This window comes from Crocodylus siamensis, chromosome 13 (assembly GCF_052110815.1).
Source record: "Crocodylus siamensis isolate JL-2025a chromosome 13, ASM5211081v1, whole genome shotgun sequence".
Taxonomy (NCBI): domain Eukaryota; kingdom Metazoa; phylum Chordata; order Crocodylia; family Crocodylidae; genus Crocodylus; species Crocodylus siamensis.
Window position 1 is genome coordinate 27963524 of NC_143407.1, and position 21966 is coordinate 27985489.

General features: G+C 42.3%; 1 protein-coding gene across 1 annotated transcript in view; it reads right to left on the reverse strand.

The window, feature by feature from the left end:
* The window catches only part of CALN1 (calneuron 1), a 178266-nt gene that overhangs the window by 67258 nt on the left and 89042 nt on the right, over positions 1–21966 (reverse strand). Inside the window, exon 4 of the mRNA XM_090026006.1 lies at positions 16807–16919. Within this exon, the coding sequence (XP_089882132.1) occupies positions 16807–16919 (113 nt within the window). The remainder of the gene's footprint in view (positions 1–16806; positions 16920–21966) is intronic.

The following is a 21966-nucleotide window of genomic DNA, read 5'->3' on the forward strand; positions in this document are numbered from 1 at the left end:
CCTGGATCTTCAACCCCTTGGTAATTTTTTAAGTTTCATAATAGATTTGAAGACATGCAATGCTTTGGGACCTCTTTCAACTGATTCCAATGTTTGCAAGCTTTAAATTATACTGTTTCTAATTTTTCTGGCCCTTTGCTTCTCTAGCTAGATGCTTTACCATAATATACACATGTACAATAACATATCCTGACTATTATGATGCCTTCAATAGTATGTCCATTTCTGGAGCACCGTTTTCACATATGATGAAGAAAAAGAGATGTAGTTCTCAAACAGGGAGACTGTAGGAAGGAGAGAAGTAGAAAGAGGAGTAGATTTTCAACTTGAGAATGTTAATGGACTTTAATCAGCCACTTCACATTGATTACCATAAACCATTTGCTTCTCTGTTTTCTATGCAAGTGTGCATGACTGTGATTGATACGGGTTTTTAGCTCACCTAATTTGATTCTTGTAGAGTAATCAACAGTCAGCTGTTTGAACCGCAATCAGAATAGACTGTCTGGGTAACTGAGAATAGTTCAGCTAGTTTCTATTCTCTCGTGCCCCTTTCTCAAAACCCAATGTCATTCTGATGGCCAACATGTTGGAGCAGGCAGTAGATACTACTATACATTGTACAGTGTGGTTGTTCTGGATGTAGCAGTCATCACAGAACCGGGGGCCTAGATTAAGGCAGGATTCATCAGCCAGGTGTTCCAACCAAGCAGAGGAGGTTGGAGGGAAGATGATGGTAACACAAAAATGTGTGATTAGTATCTTAAGTGAGGAATAGATGGGGAAGACAGGTGCTTCACACAATCAATGTAGAAATAAGCCTTTCAGCCAGAGATTTCAATACGGCCAGTACACCCACTGAAAGGTAGGCACATAACAGAAAATTCTGAGACAGCAGACAACATTGATGTTACCAGTAGACCTGAATAAAATAACACACCAATTTGTAAGGGTGCTTGTGCATTCTGGTCTACAGTCAAGAGAATAACGCCCCATCAAGACTCTGTCTACCTGGTCTCTTCAGGCATTTTATCACAGCTGGAATTTGATGCAGCACAGAAAATTTTCCCAGCTGTGGGCTAGATCCTCAGCTGGTGTAAAACAGTGTGTTTGGCTACTTTGTTACGGCCCCAACAGTTGCAGGAGCCTCAGGACTGGCTGGATTTGAAAACACCGTAGCTCCATACTATGCTGAAACATACCTTCTGATGAGGTTGTCTTATAGTTGTAGGGAGTGATTAATAGATGTATACCCTTCCTTCTCTCAGCCCTTTGCCCACCTCTCACATACTAAAATCATTTATCCGTTCAGTTCACTGTATTCTAAAAAGATTTGTCTCTTTTGCCGACTGCCACAGCCAATGTTTTCCTTTCATGTGGAATCAATGCTCAGATCCACCCCTGGATTAAAATACCATATGCATTAGTAATGGTCAAAGCCTGTGTGATGATTGCTGACCTTATCATCTGCTCTCCTACATTGATGCAAGAATTTTCTGTATTAGAACATTTGTCCTGTAAGTAAAAAAAAAATAAAAACCCCTGGATTTTTTTTTAACACAGGAGGAGCAAGCAAAAACAATAATACAAATAAAAATAAAATCCTTCTTCCCGGCTTGGAAGCTTGTTCATACTTGTTAAGTGTGGGTTCAGGACTCCTAACATTTCACTGAATTGCTAGTTTTTAAAAGAGTTCAGAATTGCTAGTCCCCCTGCATTCTCCACCTTGTGCGGTTCCTCAACAGTTGAAAAGACTGGAGATGGGTTGAAATCAAACTGTCCTTTGAAACCAATACTGCCTCAAATTTCTGTTCACCCTAACACCCTCTGTGTTTTCATCTTCCCTGCCCAAGTAAACCAAGGCAACCAACCTAGAAGACAAAAAATAGAAATGGCCTTCGTTGAAATAGTTTACAATAACAATAGTAATAATGCAACAACCGTAACTGTAATTATACAGTGCTTTCCAACTGCAGATTTCCATGCAATTTACAAAGGAGATCAGTAGCTTTATTCCCATTTTACAGATGGGGAAACTGAGGTACGGAGTGATGAAAGGACTTGTCCAAGGTCATTCAGCGGACTGTGACAGAGCTGGGGTCCCAGCTAAGTACAGCAACCCTCAGACATCATTATTTCCCTAGAAGCACAGCTTTATTAACATCTATAATATAATACCATAGATAACCTTTGTTGCAAGACTGTTCTGCTCCTAATTTAAGATTGTGGGAGGAAATTTTGTCTCTCCCCTCCACGCCCTCCCCCCAGCTCATTACGTAAAGGAAAAGAAATCCTTTTGCCCAAGCACTTCCTGAGCAAACATATTTTCCATGGAAGATTCCACCATCATTTGATTCTATGATCATTATATGCTCTACCCTTGCACTAAAGCTGTCCTTGAGATTCAAGCATTTTTGAATGTCAGAATAAAGCACAGTCTGTTGAAAGCTATTTGAATAAACTGCAAGAGCATTTCAGAGCCAGAAAATTCAGTGGTTTTCATATGGGGAGCTGTTAAGAGAGATGTGGCATTGTGACAAAATAAGCGGTTTTAAGTTTAACTTGAAGTGAGAGGTGAAGAAAAGAATTTCTAGGACTGGGGAAGAAGATACATTGTAATACGCTTTAGGAGTATGAAAACATGGCTCCCTCTAGCTCCCAGCCCCACATCAGTACATCCCTGTCGGTAATACTGGAAGCGCTGTTCTTCAGCACGATGGATGGACCTGTACTTTTCTAAATAACTTACCCAAGCTCTGTCTTATCTAAGGATGACAACCCTGAATACAATATTGGACTTCATTGAAAACCGATATATCTGCCATTGTGATATTTCCTTTTTATCTCAAATTCTGTTCCTCTTAAAAGCATGCCTTCATTTCATTTTCCCCCTCTTTGTTTCTCAGACCCAAAAGTTTAAGCAACTTGTGAGTCCAGTTAAAATTGAAGGACAGATGCAGAAAGACGCTGGAATAACAGGCCCCTACAGCCCCTGTGCTGGTCAACCCACAGTGCCAAAGCATCTAAAACAAAGCACACAGAAGGAGAGAAAGAGATCAAACGTGCAGATAAACTTCCTAAGATTACTTCCCCATATGCATCTTGAATGCTGTCTTCCATGGACTTATACCATAGTAGGTGGGGCCCCAATCTGAACTAACCTATTTCGTCAGTCCTACTTATAGCTTACATGTATTTAAAAAAAATATCCACTTTAAAATGCCCTTTGGAATTCAATTACACATAGTAACAAATCTCTTTTTTTAACACAGAAAACACAATAAGACAATCCATTCTAGAGAGCCCTGTGCGTTTCAGAGTATAACAGTTCTTCCCCAGCTGGCACAGAAATATATTTATAGCTCCATAGATCATAAAATGAAATGGGGGAGGGGGACATGCAAGGAGAGAAATCTGAATAGCACTGGATTTGGTTAAAATAATAGCATAAAACATAACTCTATAACATTTCATCTGTTTTTTCTTCCAAGTTCAGCATCGTTCCACTCACTAAGAAATGGTAAATCAGGTCTCTGCTGGAAATTTTTATCCAGAAAAATAAAACTCTTTTTGAAGGAGGGAGGACAAACGTCCCGTTCCTCTCAGTCAATGCAGAAGAACAGAGTCTGCCGTGGATAAAGCAAAGTTCATGGTTATATGTCCAAGCACACCAGAGTGAGGGGTTTTATTCTTGCCAGACAATGCAAATCAATCCTGCACTTTGCAGGTAGGATTCATCTTAAAAGCACTTGAAAACAGAAAACAAAACAAAAATAGAAGGCCCATTTCCAAGTACCAGCTCTCCGGAAACAACAGGCTCAATTTCAGAGCGGGAATAAAGTCATCTCAACAAAAGGCCAGGGTGGTCTGTGGTGGAAGAGAAGTGGATATAAAATTGTTAACCCTGAAAGGGACTGGTGGAGAGGCTGAGAAGGACGCTGAGAAAGCGAATTAGAGAATTCAAGGTGGCCGCAGAGCAGAAGAGGCTGTCATGAAATGCAAACAGCAGTCTAACGTAGTTAAAATGGTCTGTCCAAGGCCAAATGCTGGCATTTCCAGAGAAGAGGAGGTAAAACGAATGGGCTTTCTGTGGGAACTGGGTGCCTAACACCAGGAGGATCCCTGGGAAAGCATGGCCCATTTCCCTATATAAAGAAGGGTTGGGAAGAGGGAGATTTGTAGCGGGGGGGGAAAATGTATAACAGAAATCAAACAAGGTAGCTAGGAGAAACAATGGCCACTTTTACACGTGCTCTGGGGGGCTGGGGTGACACTAAGTCGAGTGCTCCAATTAAAGTGCCGCTGTGTCTCCTGTATCAGCATCCCTGCATGCAAAAATGGGGTGGGGATGCTTGAACTAAAGCTCGTTTTATGAACTTTAGTTCAAGCACCCCCACCACCATTTTTAAGTGCAGGGATGCTGATACATGAGACTCGGGAGGCTGCTGGAGCACGGCAACTGCCACACTCCAGCGGACTCAATTCATCCAGTACGTCAAAGCAACCTCTTTGCTCGTATATTGGCACCCAGTAGGGCTGCCAGACTGCAAGCTGTGGAGCGTTTGGGACAGGATTCCTCCCTGTTCTCCCAGTCAAGACGTACAGCACCCAACACGGTTACTCAACTTGCTACCGGAGCTGCTTAAATGAGAACAAGGTGAAGCGCAGCACTTGTTGCAGCAGTCAGTGAGTGCAGGTGCATCACAGCACTGTCAGAGAAAAACAACAGAGATGCTTTTTAAAGATTGGGTGAGCATGTGTCCTTGGGGATGATGCAGTCTTACCTGTTTCAGCCCAGAAGTCATGATACAGCACACCCGCGCACATGGTGGCTAGAAAGTTAAAGGTGCATTAGTTCTCATTTGCAAACCTGATATTCCCTGCAGGAGCTGCCCACTTTGGAGGTTACTCACAAATGCTTTAACACTGATAATTTGCTTACATTATTTGGATACACAACCAATATGTCCTGTAGGGCCTCGTTCACAGCCCACGGAATCAGTCACCTTCCATTGGCTTTAGGTGATTTTGGATCCACCGGAAAATGCTGGTTCAACCCCAGGGCACCACAATGTGACTAGACTTGTTCATATGCATAGGAACTAGAGCTCAGATTAATCATATTTGTCCCACTTGAGTGAAATAACATGTCTTATCAGGCTTTACAACCTTGCATGGTCCCAAAGGAATCCAGCCCCAAATGTTTTTTAAACCATCCAGACTGCACTGTGCTGTTATTTGAGTGTGGCGAACGTGAAACAAGTCATTTGATTTCAGCTCAGTCACTCCAGACTCGCACTGAAATGTTGCCCCCATGTATCTGCCTTTTCACAGTCATTAATGCTGGCTCAGATTTTCCAAACAAAAAGTTATTGGTTTTTTTTAAATCAAAAACAGCTGCTTTTCAAAAATGGGTCTCTCAGAAACAAGGGTCAGCACTTAATCTTTTGTGGAAAATGTGCCTTTCTTTTACCTTTTCCCTCCTCCAACTTTTTTCAAAAGGTTAATAAAATATTAGCAATAATTTAACATCCCCAAAAAAATTAAGTCAATCGCTGCATGAAAAAAAAAAAGTGTAATATTTTCAATAAAGAAAGCTGGGTGAGAAACCTTGAACAAATATATCAATGGCCCATTTTAAATAACTTCAACAACATTTTTTCTTCTGTGATGTCTCAACCAGCTGTTGTGTCCACATATTCCATTAGGAAACTTGTGAACAGAACAGTAACAATGTAGAAAAAAATAGAAAGGCATGAACTTATTACAAATGTGCGATAATAATCACAGTGACAGAAGGAAGATGGTGCTGGGGAGGTCTGCCCTTTATTGAAGGCTTACAGATTTCCAGACCCCTAAAGCCATTTCTTCGATAGAGAGCAGAAATTAAATGACTGTCTCAGGACCTGATTCACAGCACTGCTGGACATGCACAACTCCTATCAACATAAAAGAGTTTTGGGGTGAACTCAGACATTATGCAGCCTGTTACGTGTCTAAGCTTAAGGCTGTTTAATCATGCTTTGAGTTCCTGCAAAACTGGTGATGGGTGGGTATTCCTTCTTCCTGGTGCTTTTTGCAAGAATGAAGACACTTTAGAAAGGGCAGTGCATTAATGGTTTTGCAGGGACCTGGGAAGAGTGGATAAGGATCTCATTTAGGTATTTAAGCCATATCTATATCATTTTCCTTCTGAATACAACACTGCCACTTCTTTTCCACTCTGGGCACATCCAAGTGTGGCAATGAGGCAGAACAGGGATCCTGTGGGTGCCCACATCCCACTCTCAGACTCCCATTGCCTGACCTAAGCTGCAAACGCAACCACAACAAAGTGGGACTTTTAAAGAAAAAAAGACTCCTCGAAACAAAGTGAAACAAAAAATAGCCAAGAAACTTAAAGACATGAAGCAACGGGCATTAAAATTTGCTGTGTGGTCTGAACCTTTGGCACTGGCTCCAGAGACAGCAAGGGAACCCACACGTGTTTGAAACTCAGATACCCACCAACACACAGAGAAGTAGATAGGTATAGTTACTTTTGCCACACAGTGCTCCATTCATTTTTAAGTGGAGCATTAAACCCTCTATGCACTGAGAATAGTTTGCATAAAGAGCAAAAACCCTCTATGCACCGAGAATAGTTGGTGTGTACATGTGTGTTTCCAAGCGTGTCATGCAAAATCACCACCTGGTATGCTGATAATACAGCATGCTCCAGAATATAGGATGCCTCTTTAGAAAAAGCAGTTAGCCTTTATACAAAGGGCTTGGTGTATTTTTAGAAGGAGAAAGGTATAAATAAGCCTTTTGAGCTACATAGTACAATAGGACTGCAGGCTGTCCCCCCCCCCACTACTGTTAGCTACAACAGAGGCCCAGTCTCCGACTGTCCTCTATAAACGAGTTGACTAAGATTTTCAAAACTAGTGAAGTGTCTCCATTTTTTAATATCCTACATCAGGTGATCTGAAGAGTCCAACTTTCAAGGGTTAGTATTTCATGCCAAAAATCAGACTCCTTTAAGATGTCTCAGATCAGGCACCCAAAAAATCACCAACCACTCTTGAAAATCCTGGCGTTTAAAATGCTTACATGGCAGCAGAAGGAGTTAAGAGAACAGAGGCACTTGCTACAAGACAAACAGCAGCCAAGTTGACGGCATATAATTAATGAACCCGCACCTTTATGTATAGTTTAGCAGGTTGTCAAAATGCTTCTTGTGCACGATACCTGCTCTCTTGTTGATTGGGCTGTCAATTCTTCACTTTCCCCAAGCACTCAGATTAAGAAATTTAATGACAAAAAACTTGAATGCAACACACTTCCTGGGAATACCTTTGCCAACAAAGATGGTTTAACAAGGAAAACACAACCCTTCTCCTTGTATTACTAATGATAACGCTTGAGCCCTTTATGTACAGCTTTCATCCAGGCAAATCCCCAAATCATTAACCAATCACCTGTACAAACCATGTGGAACAAATAGCTTTGCTTGTCAATGCAATGCTGCCACCCCTTGCCTGAAAGAGAGCATCTGTTAAACGACGTAAAGCAAACGTCCACAACACTAAGGACAGGAAGTAAAGGAAAATACGGCGTCCAGTTAAAAACACGGGCAAATATTTGAGGATAAGACATTTCTGAGGACATGAAACTTCCCAAATAGACTTTGGCTCGGGTGCTAAAGTTAATATGCACAGTTCTCCCACTTTGATAGACTAAGTGAGCTGAACTCCCTGAGATTTCAGCTGAAGGATGGTTGCTGGATCATAAGAGATGCCAGCCTGATGAGTCAGCCTACTAAGAGCCAACCTTAAGACCAAGATTCTTGAAAGCAGCTAGAATATGATGGTGCCTGACCTGAGACACCCTAAGCAAGGCCAATTTTGGGGAAGTCCTGGAGAGCTGTGATCTATAAAATCAGCCCTCCTTAAAGCTATTCTCAAGATGGCCACCCAAAAACGAAGCCACTTAATGCTGGTCATTTTTGAAAACACTGGCTTATGGGTGTGCAGCTCACTCATTTGCCTGTTCCCATACTGCAAAGCATATGCGTGGAACAGTCCAGCTGCAGGATCTTGAGTCTTTGGCTCGAGATAAAGCAGACCGTGATTTTCAGGTCTAGAGGTTCTCAGTTGGGTATGCACGTTAAGGATGAAAATGATGGTTGTTACCCGTGCACTAGCCCTATAGATATTACTAGACTTTTCTCCTTGGCCCACAGCACATGCTGCACTCTCTCAATACCAACTGCCTTATAGCCATCATTATCTGCTTGGATATTTCCTTACGATGATCAGATTCTGACAGGGAAACCTAAGCATTGTGTATCATCTAGCATTTTGATGCTCCAACTGAGTGTTTCCATATTTCTGAGCACCTGCCACCATGTTGAACCACAGATAGTTTTGAGTGGAGTTTGCAGGAAAAGCAATGACTTCCCCCATATGTCAAAAAGCTAGAACAAGAGTTCCACGGGCTAACTGGAGAAGGAATTTAGGGTGTTTATAGACGTGCTCTGGGAGTGGGGGCGGGGGTCACAATTAATTGAGTCTGCTCCAATGCGCAGGAGCAGCCTTGCTGCACGTCTATAGATGTCTATATATACCAAGGTGGTTTGGTGTGGCCATCTACAGATATTCAGCTTCTCTTGAGAGAGACTGCTCTCCCAGGAGAAACCATGAGTGTACATATGCTTAGGATATTTTCCCCAGAGCAAAACTGGCCACATTAGGACAAAAATAACCCAGGAAATCATTCCCAGGAGAGTTTATCCTGGAAGAGTGAGCATCTGTACATGTCTTCTGAGAGACGCCACAGCACAATCTTCCAGCATCCTAGGGCGTGTTGCTCCTGGTCCCCGCCCCCCCCAATTCTGCCAGATCCTTCGAACATGTGTACACAGCTTGTGACAGCATCCCAGCGTAACTGTGCTGGATTGTAAAACAGCACTTATTGTCACTTCACTCCATATTACCCTAATGCAGTGCATCTGCCTTGAGAGTTTGTATTGGCACAGTTACACTGGTCTAAATACTCCCTGTGTACATTGGTCCAAGATGAGTTAGATTTGTTTTATAATTGCTTGGCTTAGCAGCTGTTTGCTAAAGTAAGAGGAGCTGGACCAAGTATTCATTCAGGGTTAGCCCAAACAAAATGGGATGCCCAGCACTGGAGCAGAACAAAATAAACAGAGGGGAGAAATCCATTTTACTCCAAAGCTGTTTCTAAGCTAACCTAGTTAAGGAGGAAGGAAATCTCTTATTTTAAGGATGCAATTTTCTAGCATTGGTGAAGAAGTATAGGGTTTCCTATCTCACTAAACTGCATGTTATTTTAGGAGAGACAAAATACATCTTTACTAACTATGACAATGCTAAGAAATTTGTAGACTCCAAATTAACTCCTCCTCAGGGACAAAAACTAACTGTATCAGAAGGAAAAATTTTGTTTAAAATATCTACTGGACTTAAAAAACCAAAAAACCCACCCCCAGAAAAACTCGTCCTCACACATCTTGTATTTAGCACATAATCTTTTCCCCGGTGCTTGGCATTGCTGTTCATAGTGCTGATGTGGTTACCACGTATTTCCTTTCCTGTTTCATTCTATTAAGCCAGTAATTGATTGAATAGTTTAATATAGCACAGCCCTCTCCCATGGGAGAGTTATTCCATTTGTAATGACAACTGGAAATAGATTATAGACGGGCAGCTCCTCATGTAAAATCATTAAAGTATCAGCAACAGGAGCCACGCTGTGAATATGCAACCGTGCTATATCCTTCCCCGTGGCACCCTTACTCCGTGTCACACAACAGGTCTAAATCTTGACCTGCAGCTAGCAAATGGGATTCATGAGGGAATTCTCTGCAGAGGCCAGCAGAAACAAACTTCCTTTCCCCAGTTCACATAATCATCATCATAAGCCAAGGGAAGAGGCTGCTTTTATATTCACAAATCCACTGGCAAGGTCTTAACCCTAACACCTGACAGCACAGAGAAAAGACCCTTTCCCTATGTAGCCTGTACAATCTTGCTGCCCCACCCCCCCCACACACACACGCACACGGTAAAGCAGCCAAGTTAACAAAGCAGGCTTGACTGGCTTGATAGTCCAGTTGTGGTAATACTCAGACTGCAGCTCCCAAGCCAGGAGTGGCTCTAACTCATCATCTGCCACTTTTGGAGTTTTTAATTACATGTATTAGCTGGGTCTTTTCTGCAATCCTGCATCATGCAGTGCATGCACTCTCCCTCTCTGTCAATTGTGGTGCATGTACTTGCATGCTGGATATCTCCCTACTGTACTTTGTGCTTCTATACTGAAGCATGTTCACTATTGCTCACCTGAAGGGGAGTATGCCATTGTGGCCCTTTAATTAGCACTGACTGCTCATATACATTCTGTGCTGGTCAAAACTTAGTATCACCTATCCAGTGGTTGCACAGTTCCTTGGAGCACAATATACTAGAGTGTACTGGTAAGCCTGCTAGGCTCTGGGACTCAAGGAAGCAAGTACTTGCCTGTTCCTTGCCTGTCCTAGTGTTTGTACCAATCTACTGCATGGAAGTGCCTCCAAAGGGTAGCAGGAACAATAATGCTTTGCATTTATATAGGGGCACTGTATCTCAATGCACTTTGTAAAGAAGAATTCTCCCAACACACCTAGGGTAAGAATTGTTATCTCCCTATTACAAGTATGTATAGAGAGAATAGATGACTTGCCCAAGTCTACACAGCAAGTCAGTGGCAAAGCTGGTAGAACTGAGTCCTGCTTTGCAGCCCTTGACACTCAAGACATGAAGGTAATTCAGGGAGAAAGCTGAAGAATCCCCTCAGAGCAGCATCTCCTCCATGCTGGTTTATCAATATTTGTGCTTCGAACATAGCCTCCATATTTATTCAACAGCAAGACATGCCTCCTGCTGAAAGCCAGAAAATTGGACTAAGCCTGACGCAATTCAATCAGCAAAATGTCTGAACAGTGATACAGAGCTAGCCTGAAAAAGCCTCCAGGATAGCCTTGCCCAGCTATTTTATTTGCACCGACTGAAATGACATTTCCTGCAACCTTTAGGTGCACTTCATATGGTGGGGGAAGCCACGGCTTTTTCATCTAACTGATCATCATGCAAAAGTACTGGCTTCTCAAAGTAATCTCATTAGTGGTTCTGGGTACAGAATGTATTTTGGATCAGTTATAGATTCAGCTCCATCGTTTAACCACCCAAATGCAAGGCAACCCTGCTGCAACTTCAGTAAGCAATCTACTCAGGACAGAACAGTTCATTTTAATTCAAGGCGTACAATTTCACACTGTTATCACCTTATTTGTTCTGTTACCTACTAATGGACCAGGGCTCCACTGTGCCAGCCCCTGCACAAACAATTTAGCACGCATTCCTAGTGGTCACTGCACTTATTCTGGGCAAAAACTGCATGGGGAAAAGAAAGTCCTGAGCCTCCTTTTCTCTCTCCCTGGAGTAGAATAGCACAACATGGCTGGATGGAGTTGTTTTTTTACCTGCAAATAAGAGCGAATACTTGCCAGCAGTAATATTCTTCTCTTCTATAGTGCCCTTCATTGATGAAGCTCAAAGTGCTTTACAAATATTAACAGACATTTTTAAGGATCTCCACAAATACTGACACAAAATGCAGCCTTCTGTGTGAACAACTAGAAAGACCGCTTGGCAATTTCAATCCTCGTTAATTAAGCCTAAAATACCTCTGTGAGGCAAGTTACTCTTATTCTGCCAATTTTGCAGATGAACTAGGTTCATCAGAAAAATTAAGTAGGTCAAGCTCATGCCTACAGTCCTAACTCCAAAATCTCTGCTCTGAACAATACACCGCTATTTCCAAAACTCTTGAAAGCTGAACCCCCATTCAAGAAGATTCATCTTAATCTGCACATCATCAGCTAGTCCTTTTTGCCCATTCACCCTGTTCTGAAAAATGCCCTCAGAGCTCTTCAGAAAGTGATCGCTCCTTTCCTTTTTGTGTGCCCTTTTTTAACCAGGCTGACATTTAAAGAAGCGCTATTGGCTTCTGAATTAACCCCCATGGAAATGAATGTGTTAGTTCAAATGCCAGCAGTATTACTCCAGGCTCTCTACAAACTCAGATAGGCTTCTCTCCATTGGCCATGCTCATTTCTGCATAATTTTTTGTTATATAGAACAGCTAGAGATTTAAGTTAAATTCCACATGTCCTAAGTGATTTAGGAGCACACATTCCATTTTTGCAAAAGGATTTATATACTGAGGAGCCTGACTTCTAATGACTTTCAATTAGACTTATGGACTAGACAATGCTAAGTGCCTAGGTTACTTAAAAATGCAACTTCAAAGTCACTTAGGCAGAGGTGGGGTGTTTTTCAGAGCAGCTCAACTAGCTCTTCATCCCTAGCTAAAGGTAACTGTCCTGCAGTATTGAAATCCGCCAGACTAGACAATGCCAGCAACCATACAGCTGTACCTATACAGCAGTTACTCAAGCAAAGTGCTCAAGAGAAGCTGATGGTTACCAGGGCTCCTTATAGTTAAGGGAAATAAATTCAGGAAACATTGAATGCGTCTCCTCAAATTAACATTTTATATTCACTTCCAAGCATCCAGCGTCAGTAAAACTCATTCTCAATAAGCAGGGTTGTGATGGAGCACTATGAACTGAAATATTTAAAGGACAAAGTTCTCTCTTCAGTTTTACTCCCATTATGCAGAATCTAGCTAGAAATCTGAAGCAGAGGGAGAGAATGAGATCTGTAGAGATATAAAAATTAACGTTTTTCAGCTTTGGTGATACTACTGTTCAATACTGAGTTGATTTCAAATGCTCTCCACAGTATTAAATCCCAACCTGCCCCTCACTTCCCCCCAAAACAACCTTTTCAACCATCCTGAGAGCCCATAGAGAGCCATTCTATTTGAACTTTACTACCTAAGAGACAGCCTCCATTTCCTGTAAAGGTGGCTGATACGACTCAATTTAAACCTTGCATAGGAAGTAAAGGAGGAAAAAATATAGCTGAGATAATCTTTCACATCTCTGATACGTGCCACTGCCAAGTCAACAGCAGAGCAGAAGGGTTTTCTGAATGACCCTTGCCCTTTACCTAAAATTCGCTATAGGGAGAGTTTCATGTTTTTTCAGCTCCATCTCTCACACACACTAAACTCCTCCTTGCTCGTTCTTCTCTTCTCCCCCTACCACCCTCTCTCCAACTTCCTGCAGTCCTGTTGTTGCAAGATCCAACCCCTCTGCAGCTCCTGCCATCTGGACCAGCCTTCCTGTATCACACCAACTCACTCCCAATCTCATCTGAAAATGCGTCTCCAATCCCTCGCCTGTTCCTTTGAATTCCTCGCTCCTTCTGCTGCTGTTTATTAGTTAACTCTGTCATTGCATTATTTAAACTGTTATTAAAGCATGCCGGGAACAGGCTCTGCATAAAAGTGTCGTTAATATAAGATGCTAGGCCCTCAGCAAAATGATCACAAAAGCCAAAATCGTGACAGTCAGAGAAAGCATGTTTGGATTGAGGGTGGAAATGCAGCAACTGGAAGCCAACTTTTTTCTTCTGCCTCCGCACCGAGTACAACACCTTCTGTGAAGTACCTATTGCTGAACTCAGTCTCTCTTGTAGCATCCAGGGCATCCTTCAGCCAGCTGAACCAAACCAGACTCTGGTGTAGCCATGTCACCACCTTTGACCGCCTGGGCCCACTTACCCTATCAGAACTAATGTGGCAGGACTGCAATTGCTGATGATTTTCCTTAAATACTTGAAGGGATAAACCAAAGTTACAAGCAGCACTTTTTTGCATGTCAAACTTACTACGCATCTTCAAGCCTTTCCTCTTCTTGCCAAAGTTAAAAGCCTGCACGAGTGAGATTTGGAGACCGTATTTAGGCTCTATTTCTGCAAGACACTTAAACACATGCCTAACTTCAAGCAGGTGCTCCAAGTCCCACCGAAGTTTAGCATATTCTCATGAGCTTTGCTGAACGCTAATGGAAATTAAGCATCTGCTTAAAAGCTATGATAAATCAAGACAGGTAAAATAAGCAAATGCATTTCCCTGCACGTCCCTCTCCTGAGGTAAGCGAAGTCCAGAGGGCATTTCAAATGAGTTTCGACTGCTCTGGAAGAACAGATCTCTCTACAGCTATTGTGGGTGTGTGTTATATGTAGGCCAATACACAGGGCAAAGGGCTGGTACTGGGGAGATACGTGTGCAAGGTCTGGGAGAGCCACAGATTTGCCAAGTTATCTTGGGCAACTCATTTCCCCTCTCCAAGGCTCAATTTCCCCATCTCTAAACAGGGATGATAACACCAACCTTTCTTGCAAATTAGTTGGAAATCTATGGATGAAACGCACTAGAAGAGCCAGGAATTAGTTCTTGTGTAAATTTAAGAACCAAGTATGCATGCTCCATGGCCTAAATGCAATTCAGTCATATAGTGGTGGCCCAAAAAGGCAACCTTCAAAACTATTTCTCAGAGTTTTTGCACTGTCTGGCATCTGTGCATCATAAAACTCTTCTCATTAATTCTCACAAGAATCCTGTGAGGAAGATGCACATGAACCATGACACAAAGCAGCGCGTGGGAAGAGTGCGTCTGAGCACCAAAAGCAGAACCTAGGGCTGTGTCCAGGCATGCAGTGGTGCACAAATTTGTGCTGCTACTTTGTACCACTGCAGGTGCACACCCCAGCACATGTGCTTTGCTGCAGGAGACACTGTGTCCCACTTTGGGCAAACTGCCCTGGTCCAGATCTCCCAGTTCCCAGCGTACTGGAGCAGCCAGGGCACAAATGGAGGAGTGGAGACACTCTGGCTGATAGCCAGCGTCTCCCTGGAGGGTTTGTACTGGTGCATGCTATTGTAGCATTTGCTGTGCCGCTTTTTTCCCATTTTTTTGGTGCGGGGTTTTTGCGACCAGAAAATCCCAGTAGCAAATTTTGCCCCTGCACTGCAAGTTTGCATTATGGGGCACGCGCGCCTGCATGTGGGGACACAGCCTAGGAATCCCACTTCCTGAGCCACTTACCACCATTGTCTTTCCTCTTTAGAACTCGCACACAGCTAGGTAGGGCCATTTCCATCATTTAAAAAGGGTGAAATATGTCTAACGGCCTGCTCACTTGTGAGCTACAGGAGCCGAGGTTTAGGGGGAGCTTTAACTTTCGCTGCTTCACCATCAAAGGGCTGATTTCAGTAACATGATTTTCCTTTAGGGGCATTTCTGCTTTTTGAACCTCTCTCATAAAGTAAACCTATCCATGGGTTATTGACTATATATATTGTTTAGTAAGAAAAGCACCTGCCGTTTCCCCTTCATACTAGTCACGCTCTGTAATATGACTCGTAAGACGTGATGGAGACAATAGAAAAACAATAAGGATTGTTTGCAAAGTCCCCTTGCTGCTTACTGTTTGGTTCCAACACTATTTTCTGCTAAATATGTCATAATTCACCACTGTTTCATCAATGCTAAACATGTACTCTGATGAATGAATAGTGGGACAATGGATCTTGTGTTTTCAGCCTTGTTTATGATACGTGGGCAGGACAGGGACAAATTTTAAAGGACTTTCACTCAACACACACACACACACACACACTCACACATATATGGCAGCCTGAATAGCTCCAGGGAATACTAATAGAAGGCAGAACCGCTTATACCTAGGTTATCCATTTCAGTGTGGTCTTGCCTGATCATGATCAGATCTCAGTAACCAAAGTGTTTTCAGGCAGCCTATGTAAAATGACTAACAATATTACAAAAAAATGCCCTTTTGGATACAACGGTCCATTAAGTCCAGTCTCCTGCCTCCAATGACAGGTAAGGCTATCTCCACTGGGAAAGGTGCAAGGAAGTCAGCAGTGGGCGAGTTATGAAACAATGCTTGTAGGGAATGTTTCTTCCTAATTTTCAGCAAAGACTTGCTCATGTCTTGAAATCCTAAGGTTTGTGAACCTTTTCAGTATTTTTGGAAATGTGGGCAGGACATAATTCTTCCCTGCAGTTTTGTCATAAAATGAATTCTGAAAAGCTCAGAACAGTGATTAAATGTATGTATACATATGTATGTATGCTGCAAAAACTCACCCCAGTTTTGGCAATGTGAGATTGCAATCCTCAACAAAGGATTCAATTTCCATGGAATCTGGACTACTGTAGTACAGTAACATCAGGGAAACATAGCATCCATCATTATTCCCCACTTGAAACTCAAAATGTGACTCACCTTCAGACCACCACACACAAATAAGTAACAATCTGATACATCCCACACACAATACATTTGATCATTTCAGTCTGCCTGGAGTTACCAAGCAGATAATGAAAGAGTGAAATCCGACGTCTTGAGGAAGGAACAATGGAATGGACTGGTGAACAGTGCTAAAGAGCATGCTTCTGGTTTTTTGCCTCATGCTAATCTGACACTCTTTAAAACAGGTTTTTCCTTGAAAAGCCACGGTCTGAAATTCCTGAAATGAATTACAAAAGTATCCAAGTGTCTTCAAAAAGCAGTTCTATGGAAGTCACAAACTGGCAAATTCTCTCTCTTCTTCACATGCAGAATTCAGAAAGTGTTTCACACTCCCAGTAAGACACTCCACCAACTTGGTATGGTTTTCTACAATGTGGATTATAATGGAACGGAAAGATTTGCACAAGCGTTCATTGTGAGCAAAATATTTCCGCTGTCACATCACTCGCTATTTTCTGAGATGGGCATGTTTTCTGGTTGATGCTGCTTTTAAAAGATTCTCACTTACCTGCCAAAATATACTGTCTATTGTATTTCCAAGAAAACCATCTCTCCCTTCTGACGACACCAGTTTAGGTCCAAGAATGGTCATAAATTCATCAAAATCAACCTGACCGTCCCCTGGAATGAAAGGGAAAACACCAATGAGTTTTAAATGGGCGGAGCAGTGCCAAAGTCTAATGCAGCTCCCTAGAAAGAAAATTGGTCACAAACCAGTGGATGTGTATAGAGGTACACACACACACAAACACACATACCCACATCCCAATTACAGCACATCTATGATATACAAGGAACAGAGCTCATTACTGTTTTTATTAATGCCTAATATTATATAATGCTCTCCAAACGTCAAATTAAGTTTGAGGTCCCATTGTGCTAGTTGCTGTACAAACTCAGATAAAAAGACTCCCATCTTGCAGAGATTACACATGCATCAGTTCTGAAAACTATACATTCTCAAGCGCTTGACCTCCATTAGCAACATTAATGCTCGGGCTTGCTGCAAAAGAATCACTAGACAGTAAGATCTTCATAAGCTCTTCCTCAGCTCCAAAGGAGGATAACACACAGCTAAAGAACAGCCAGGCTATTATGAATCCACCGTGCTTTTCATTTGCACTCTCATCAGTGTATTTCTCCTGGAAGTCCTGTGCACTCGGAGCAGAGAGTGTGGATATAGTTCCAGGAGACCATTCGTGCCACTAATGAACTTGAGCTCTGCAGCCCCAGCTCCCGCAGTATGTCGTGCATTTTGTAAATGAGCCACACGGCTGTTTGAAGCACATCTAAGTATTACCTCAAACGTAATCACCATCTCAGAACCTGCAGGACAACGGCAAGGGAAAACCTGAACTTCTGCAGGAGTTAAGGCATTTCTTTTAAATATCCTTTATACGCACACACACACACATACACACACCCTTTTCTCTATCTAGTATATATGTAGTTGCCCCTCCATTACCATGGTGTGTAAACACTTCACAACATCTATAGGATCTATCCTCACAACACCCCTCCTTGGTAGGAAAGTGGTACTGAGGCACAGACAGTCTCAAAGACTTGCCCAGGCTCATCATCCTTACTACTGGAGCGCCTTGTGCACCCTTCCCAATTCCAGCTAATTCAATAATAGCAGGCTTGATGCAGACGGCTTTTATCTACATAGCCTGTCTTTTTGTTGTTCTTAAACTATTGGACATGAACTGCTACTACATCTTCCGGCAAGCGCAACACTACTATGGAGTAGTACTATAAGGGTACTTGTTAACTGGAGTATCTGAGAAACTGTTGTGCGGTCACATTATTAGCATTATATATGCATATGCACAAGTGTGCTATAGGTTTTGGCCTTTTTTCAATGTGTTTTATATTTTTGATCAGTACATATGTCCCATTTATTGGAATATATATAAACTGAGTTGTTATCTGAGCAGAAATACTCTGTTAAATAAGCTAATAAGAAATTCTCCCTTTTCCAGAAAGACAGTCTGTACTCATTCAAGGGTTCAGGCAATCATTTCGGGAAGACAAGCAGAAATGGAGTAACCAGTGCAAAAACCACAGCTCCAAAAGAACACAGGAGGGGTTCTTAATGGCTGTGCAGCCGTCTCATCCAAAACCAGCAAAGTACATACTCAGGTAAATAGCCCCATTCAAGTCACTGAACTCTTCACAGGCAGAAAAGCTAAGCACATGGTTTGCTTGACCTGAGTGCTCAGAGCTTTGCAGGGCTGAGCTCAATACTAGCGCCAAATAAAAGTTAATGCCTCATCCCAGGGCAGTCTGTTAAGGAGGAGTGGAGAGGGAGGAGAGAGAACTGGGGGGACCCTACGTATCTGCGAGCAACTTTTTAAAACATTTATAAGCTATAAGAAAGGGTGTCCTTTCTGCCACCCTGTGGGAGACATCACGATGTGACATCAAGTCAGATTGTATCAGTCACATCACAGTGGATCACGCTGTGGAACGTAATGCAAGGTGACAGTGAATTCAGGGTGATTTACATTGCAATGCATAACTTAAAGGGAAATGCAGCAATAAAACAACAGACATGACTATGCAAGCTAAGTTACAGAAATGAGTCAAGATTATCAAGAAAGCCATTTTATTTTGAAAGGTGTCTAAGACCTGCCCACCCACATTTGGTTTATGATCTCCTGACCCCAAAATACTGAGTTATCTGTATATCATTTTCTACAGGACAGAGACACATCTCATTTTATTTACTCAAGAGGTAAGTGGGGAGTAAAGTACCTAGTCAGGGGAAGAGAACAGGTGTTGGGCTTTCTGGGTCCAGTTTCTGCCTTTGGCCACATAACCCTTTGGCCAAACCTTTTATAAACTATCCCTCTGTGCCTTGGTTGATAATACCAGTTACTCCAACAAGCTGTTGAAGAATTTAATTCATTGCATTTTCAAAGCTCCTGAAGAAAATAAGATCAAAGATCTTTTAAACTCCTGTTCGCTGTATTTTCAATTAAAGCTGGTAACCAGCAAATAGCCTGAGCATAATGACAGTTTTGCCTAACAGGCCACTCCTTTTAAGCATGAAAAACATATATTACTGCCATCTGGCTGAAAACATTCTGGACTATTTAGTAGTCATCAGAAAACCCCTTGAAATCTAGTCCATAAGTCATGGCAATACTAAAATAAAGGGCCAAATCAAATCCTGCACACCTCTCTTTTTCCTATGCCTAAAGAAATCCTCTTCAGCAGAGACCACCTGTCAGAGCAATCAATCCACAACTTCATTAGAAAGCAACTTTTCACAAATATGGGGTCTAAACATGCATCTCAGGCACACGGGGCCTCGGGTGTAATGGCACTCTTTAGCCATTATAAAGGCAGCCCTGGGTCACAAATTACAAAGCCATATTCCACTGCAGGTTGGGGTTTGGCTAGATTCAGGCCCCCTGCTCTGATCTATTAGAATGCTTTTTCCTAGGCGATGCCCTGTTCCCGCGATTGTTCCTATGCCAAGAGACTTGTAACATGCGCACTGTCCACATTCTGCAACCATCTCCCTGTCCTTTAGCTTACCGCTTTAATACTTACTACTTTACCACATCCTCATCACATTCCACAAAAACACTTTCCCATCAAGGGCAATTTAGGCAGTTGACCAATCTTGCGCAAATTAAACAAGAATAGGGCACGAGAAGGTGAAAAGCTGTTTCCAACTGAAAGCAGCATTTCCATTTCACTTTTAGCAATGTAGAACAGGTATTCTCTTTTCCCCGCTCTCATTAATTATAAATACAGAATAGGTTTATAAACCTGACCCATACTGTGCTCACTGCCCTGATTGATTAAGGCAATACAACATTAGTAGAGCTTATTTACAAACTGGAGATAGATGGAAAACCTTTTACTACTGCTGTTTGGAGCCCATGGTGTGCTATAGTCAAAGCATTTGTAGCCAACAACTTCAAAGGTTCACTGTAGCATGGGAAATACAGTAACATTTAAAATGGCAAATAGGTTTATCTACCCATAGCGAGCAATGAGACTGCAGGTGAGAAACAGAGTTGAAATAAGGTAATGCAGAACACAGAAGATCAGCACTGCATGTTATTCATTCCTAGTGCATTTCACTGACTTCCTTTTGTCTACCTAAAAGGTTACTTCTTAAAAAGGTGTCCTGAGATTTTTCTGCTCTGTTACAGAACAAGTAAATTACCTTCATGAAGGTTCAAAGGGAGGGGGGGCAAGCACAAGCAATCATATGGCTAAAATCTTGCATAATACTTCAAACACAGCCTAGAACATCAGATGTTGCAGTGTGGCTTAATAGAATTAAATCAGGGATGAATTTGAACCTTTTATTATTAATCTATGTTAGTACTTGCCATACATGAGAGGCTTCCCAGATATTCAAAAGGAGCATTCTCTGTTCTAAACAGATCTCAATCTGGGTGCAGGCAAAGGGTAAGGAAATAAAAACAACAAATAGGAATAAAAGACAGGATATTTTGTCGACAGCCCTGCAAGTCAACATTACAGGACTTGCTGATCACTGCTGTTGCAGACCGGGGATTTTACAATGTGTGAGCGTGTATGTGTGTTCTGCATTCCCTAACTTGAACTCTGAGTATCTCCAGCCTACCTGGCACTCGGCACAATCCTGCAGGTGGATCCATTAGCTGGGATTCATTGCACACAAAATGTTACACTGTTCAAGGCTGATGTATGCCTTGCAGACAGTCTTGCTGCCCAGAGCCTTCTTGTTACACCTCTGGACTTCACCTAGTTGAAGTATTCCTGTCTATATTCTACATAGACACCTTGCATGCATCTTCCATACAACCCCCTCCCCTCTCGGCTCAGAGGAAGTTCATTCAAAGTAAGATTTTCAAAAGTTCTTGATAGATTTAAGCCCCTTGGAGCCACAACTCACTTGTGAAAATGGGTCTTATACTCCTAAGTCACTCACTCTAATGCATAATGTTCACGAGGTACTTGAAGAGCCTCAAAATGGAAGTGCTACTGACATATTACTTATTTACTCGACTTAACAACAGATGGGGTTTACTGGCATTTCAGAGTTCAGCATAGCAAATCACAAACACACAGCCCTAACTAGTATCATGAGCTGTATTTTCAACACAATCATGGGGGTGGGAGGGAAATCAAACAAAAAACAAGAAACAGGAGCTAAGTTCACTGGGGGATGTTAAGTAGAAAATTCTCAGGGCAACCTTTCAAGCCAAATAAATGAAAGCAAAGCACTGTAATAACATTGCCCTCAGGACCCAAACAATGTAAATGCAGACTGAGCTATCCCAGTTTTGATTCTTTAATAAATACCCAGCTGTTATGGGAAATGAATCCAAGCTGTGGCCATTTGGCCATAGGCTAGTCATGCATTTGAGTAGCAAGGGCAAGACTGAATGAGCAAATAGAAGTGAGCTTTGGTCTCTCGCTATTATGCTGGAGAAACTATTTTAGCAAATAGATGCATCAAATTAAACCATTTTCCCATTCTTTATAGCTCCCCCCTTCTGCCCTAAGCATTGCCCTGTTGTAGGGAGTCTGCTTTAAAACACAGTTGCCTTCTCTCCGGGTCTTTTCACTGCTTGGGTTTGGCTGAATGGGGGTGAGAAGCCTGGTCTTCCTCCCATTGTTGGCAGTGGGAGTAAGACCAAAAATGGGAAACTAGTCC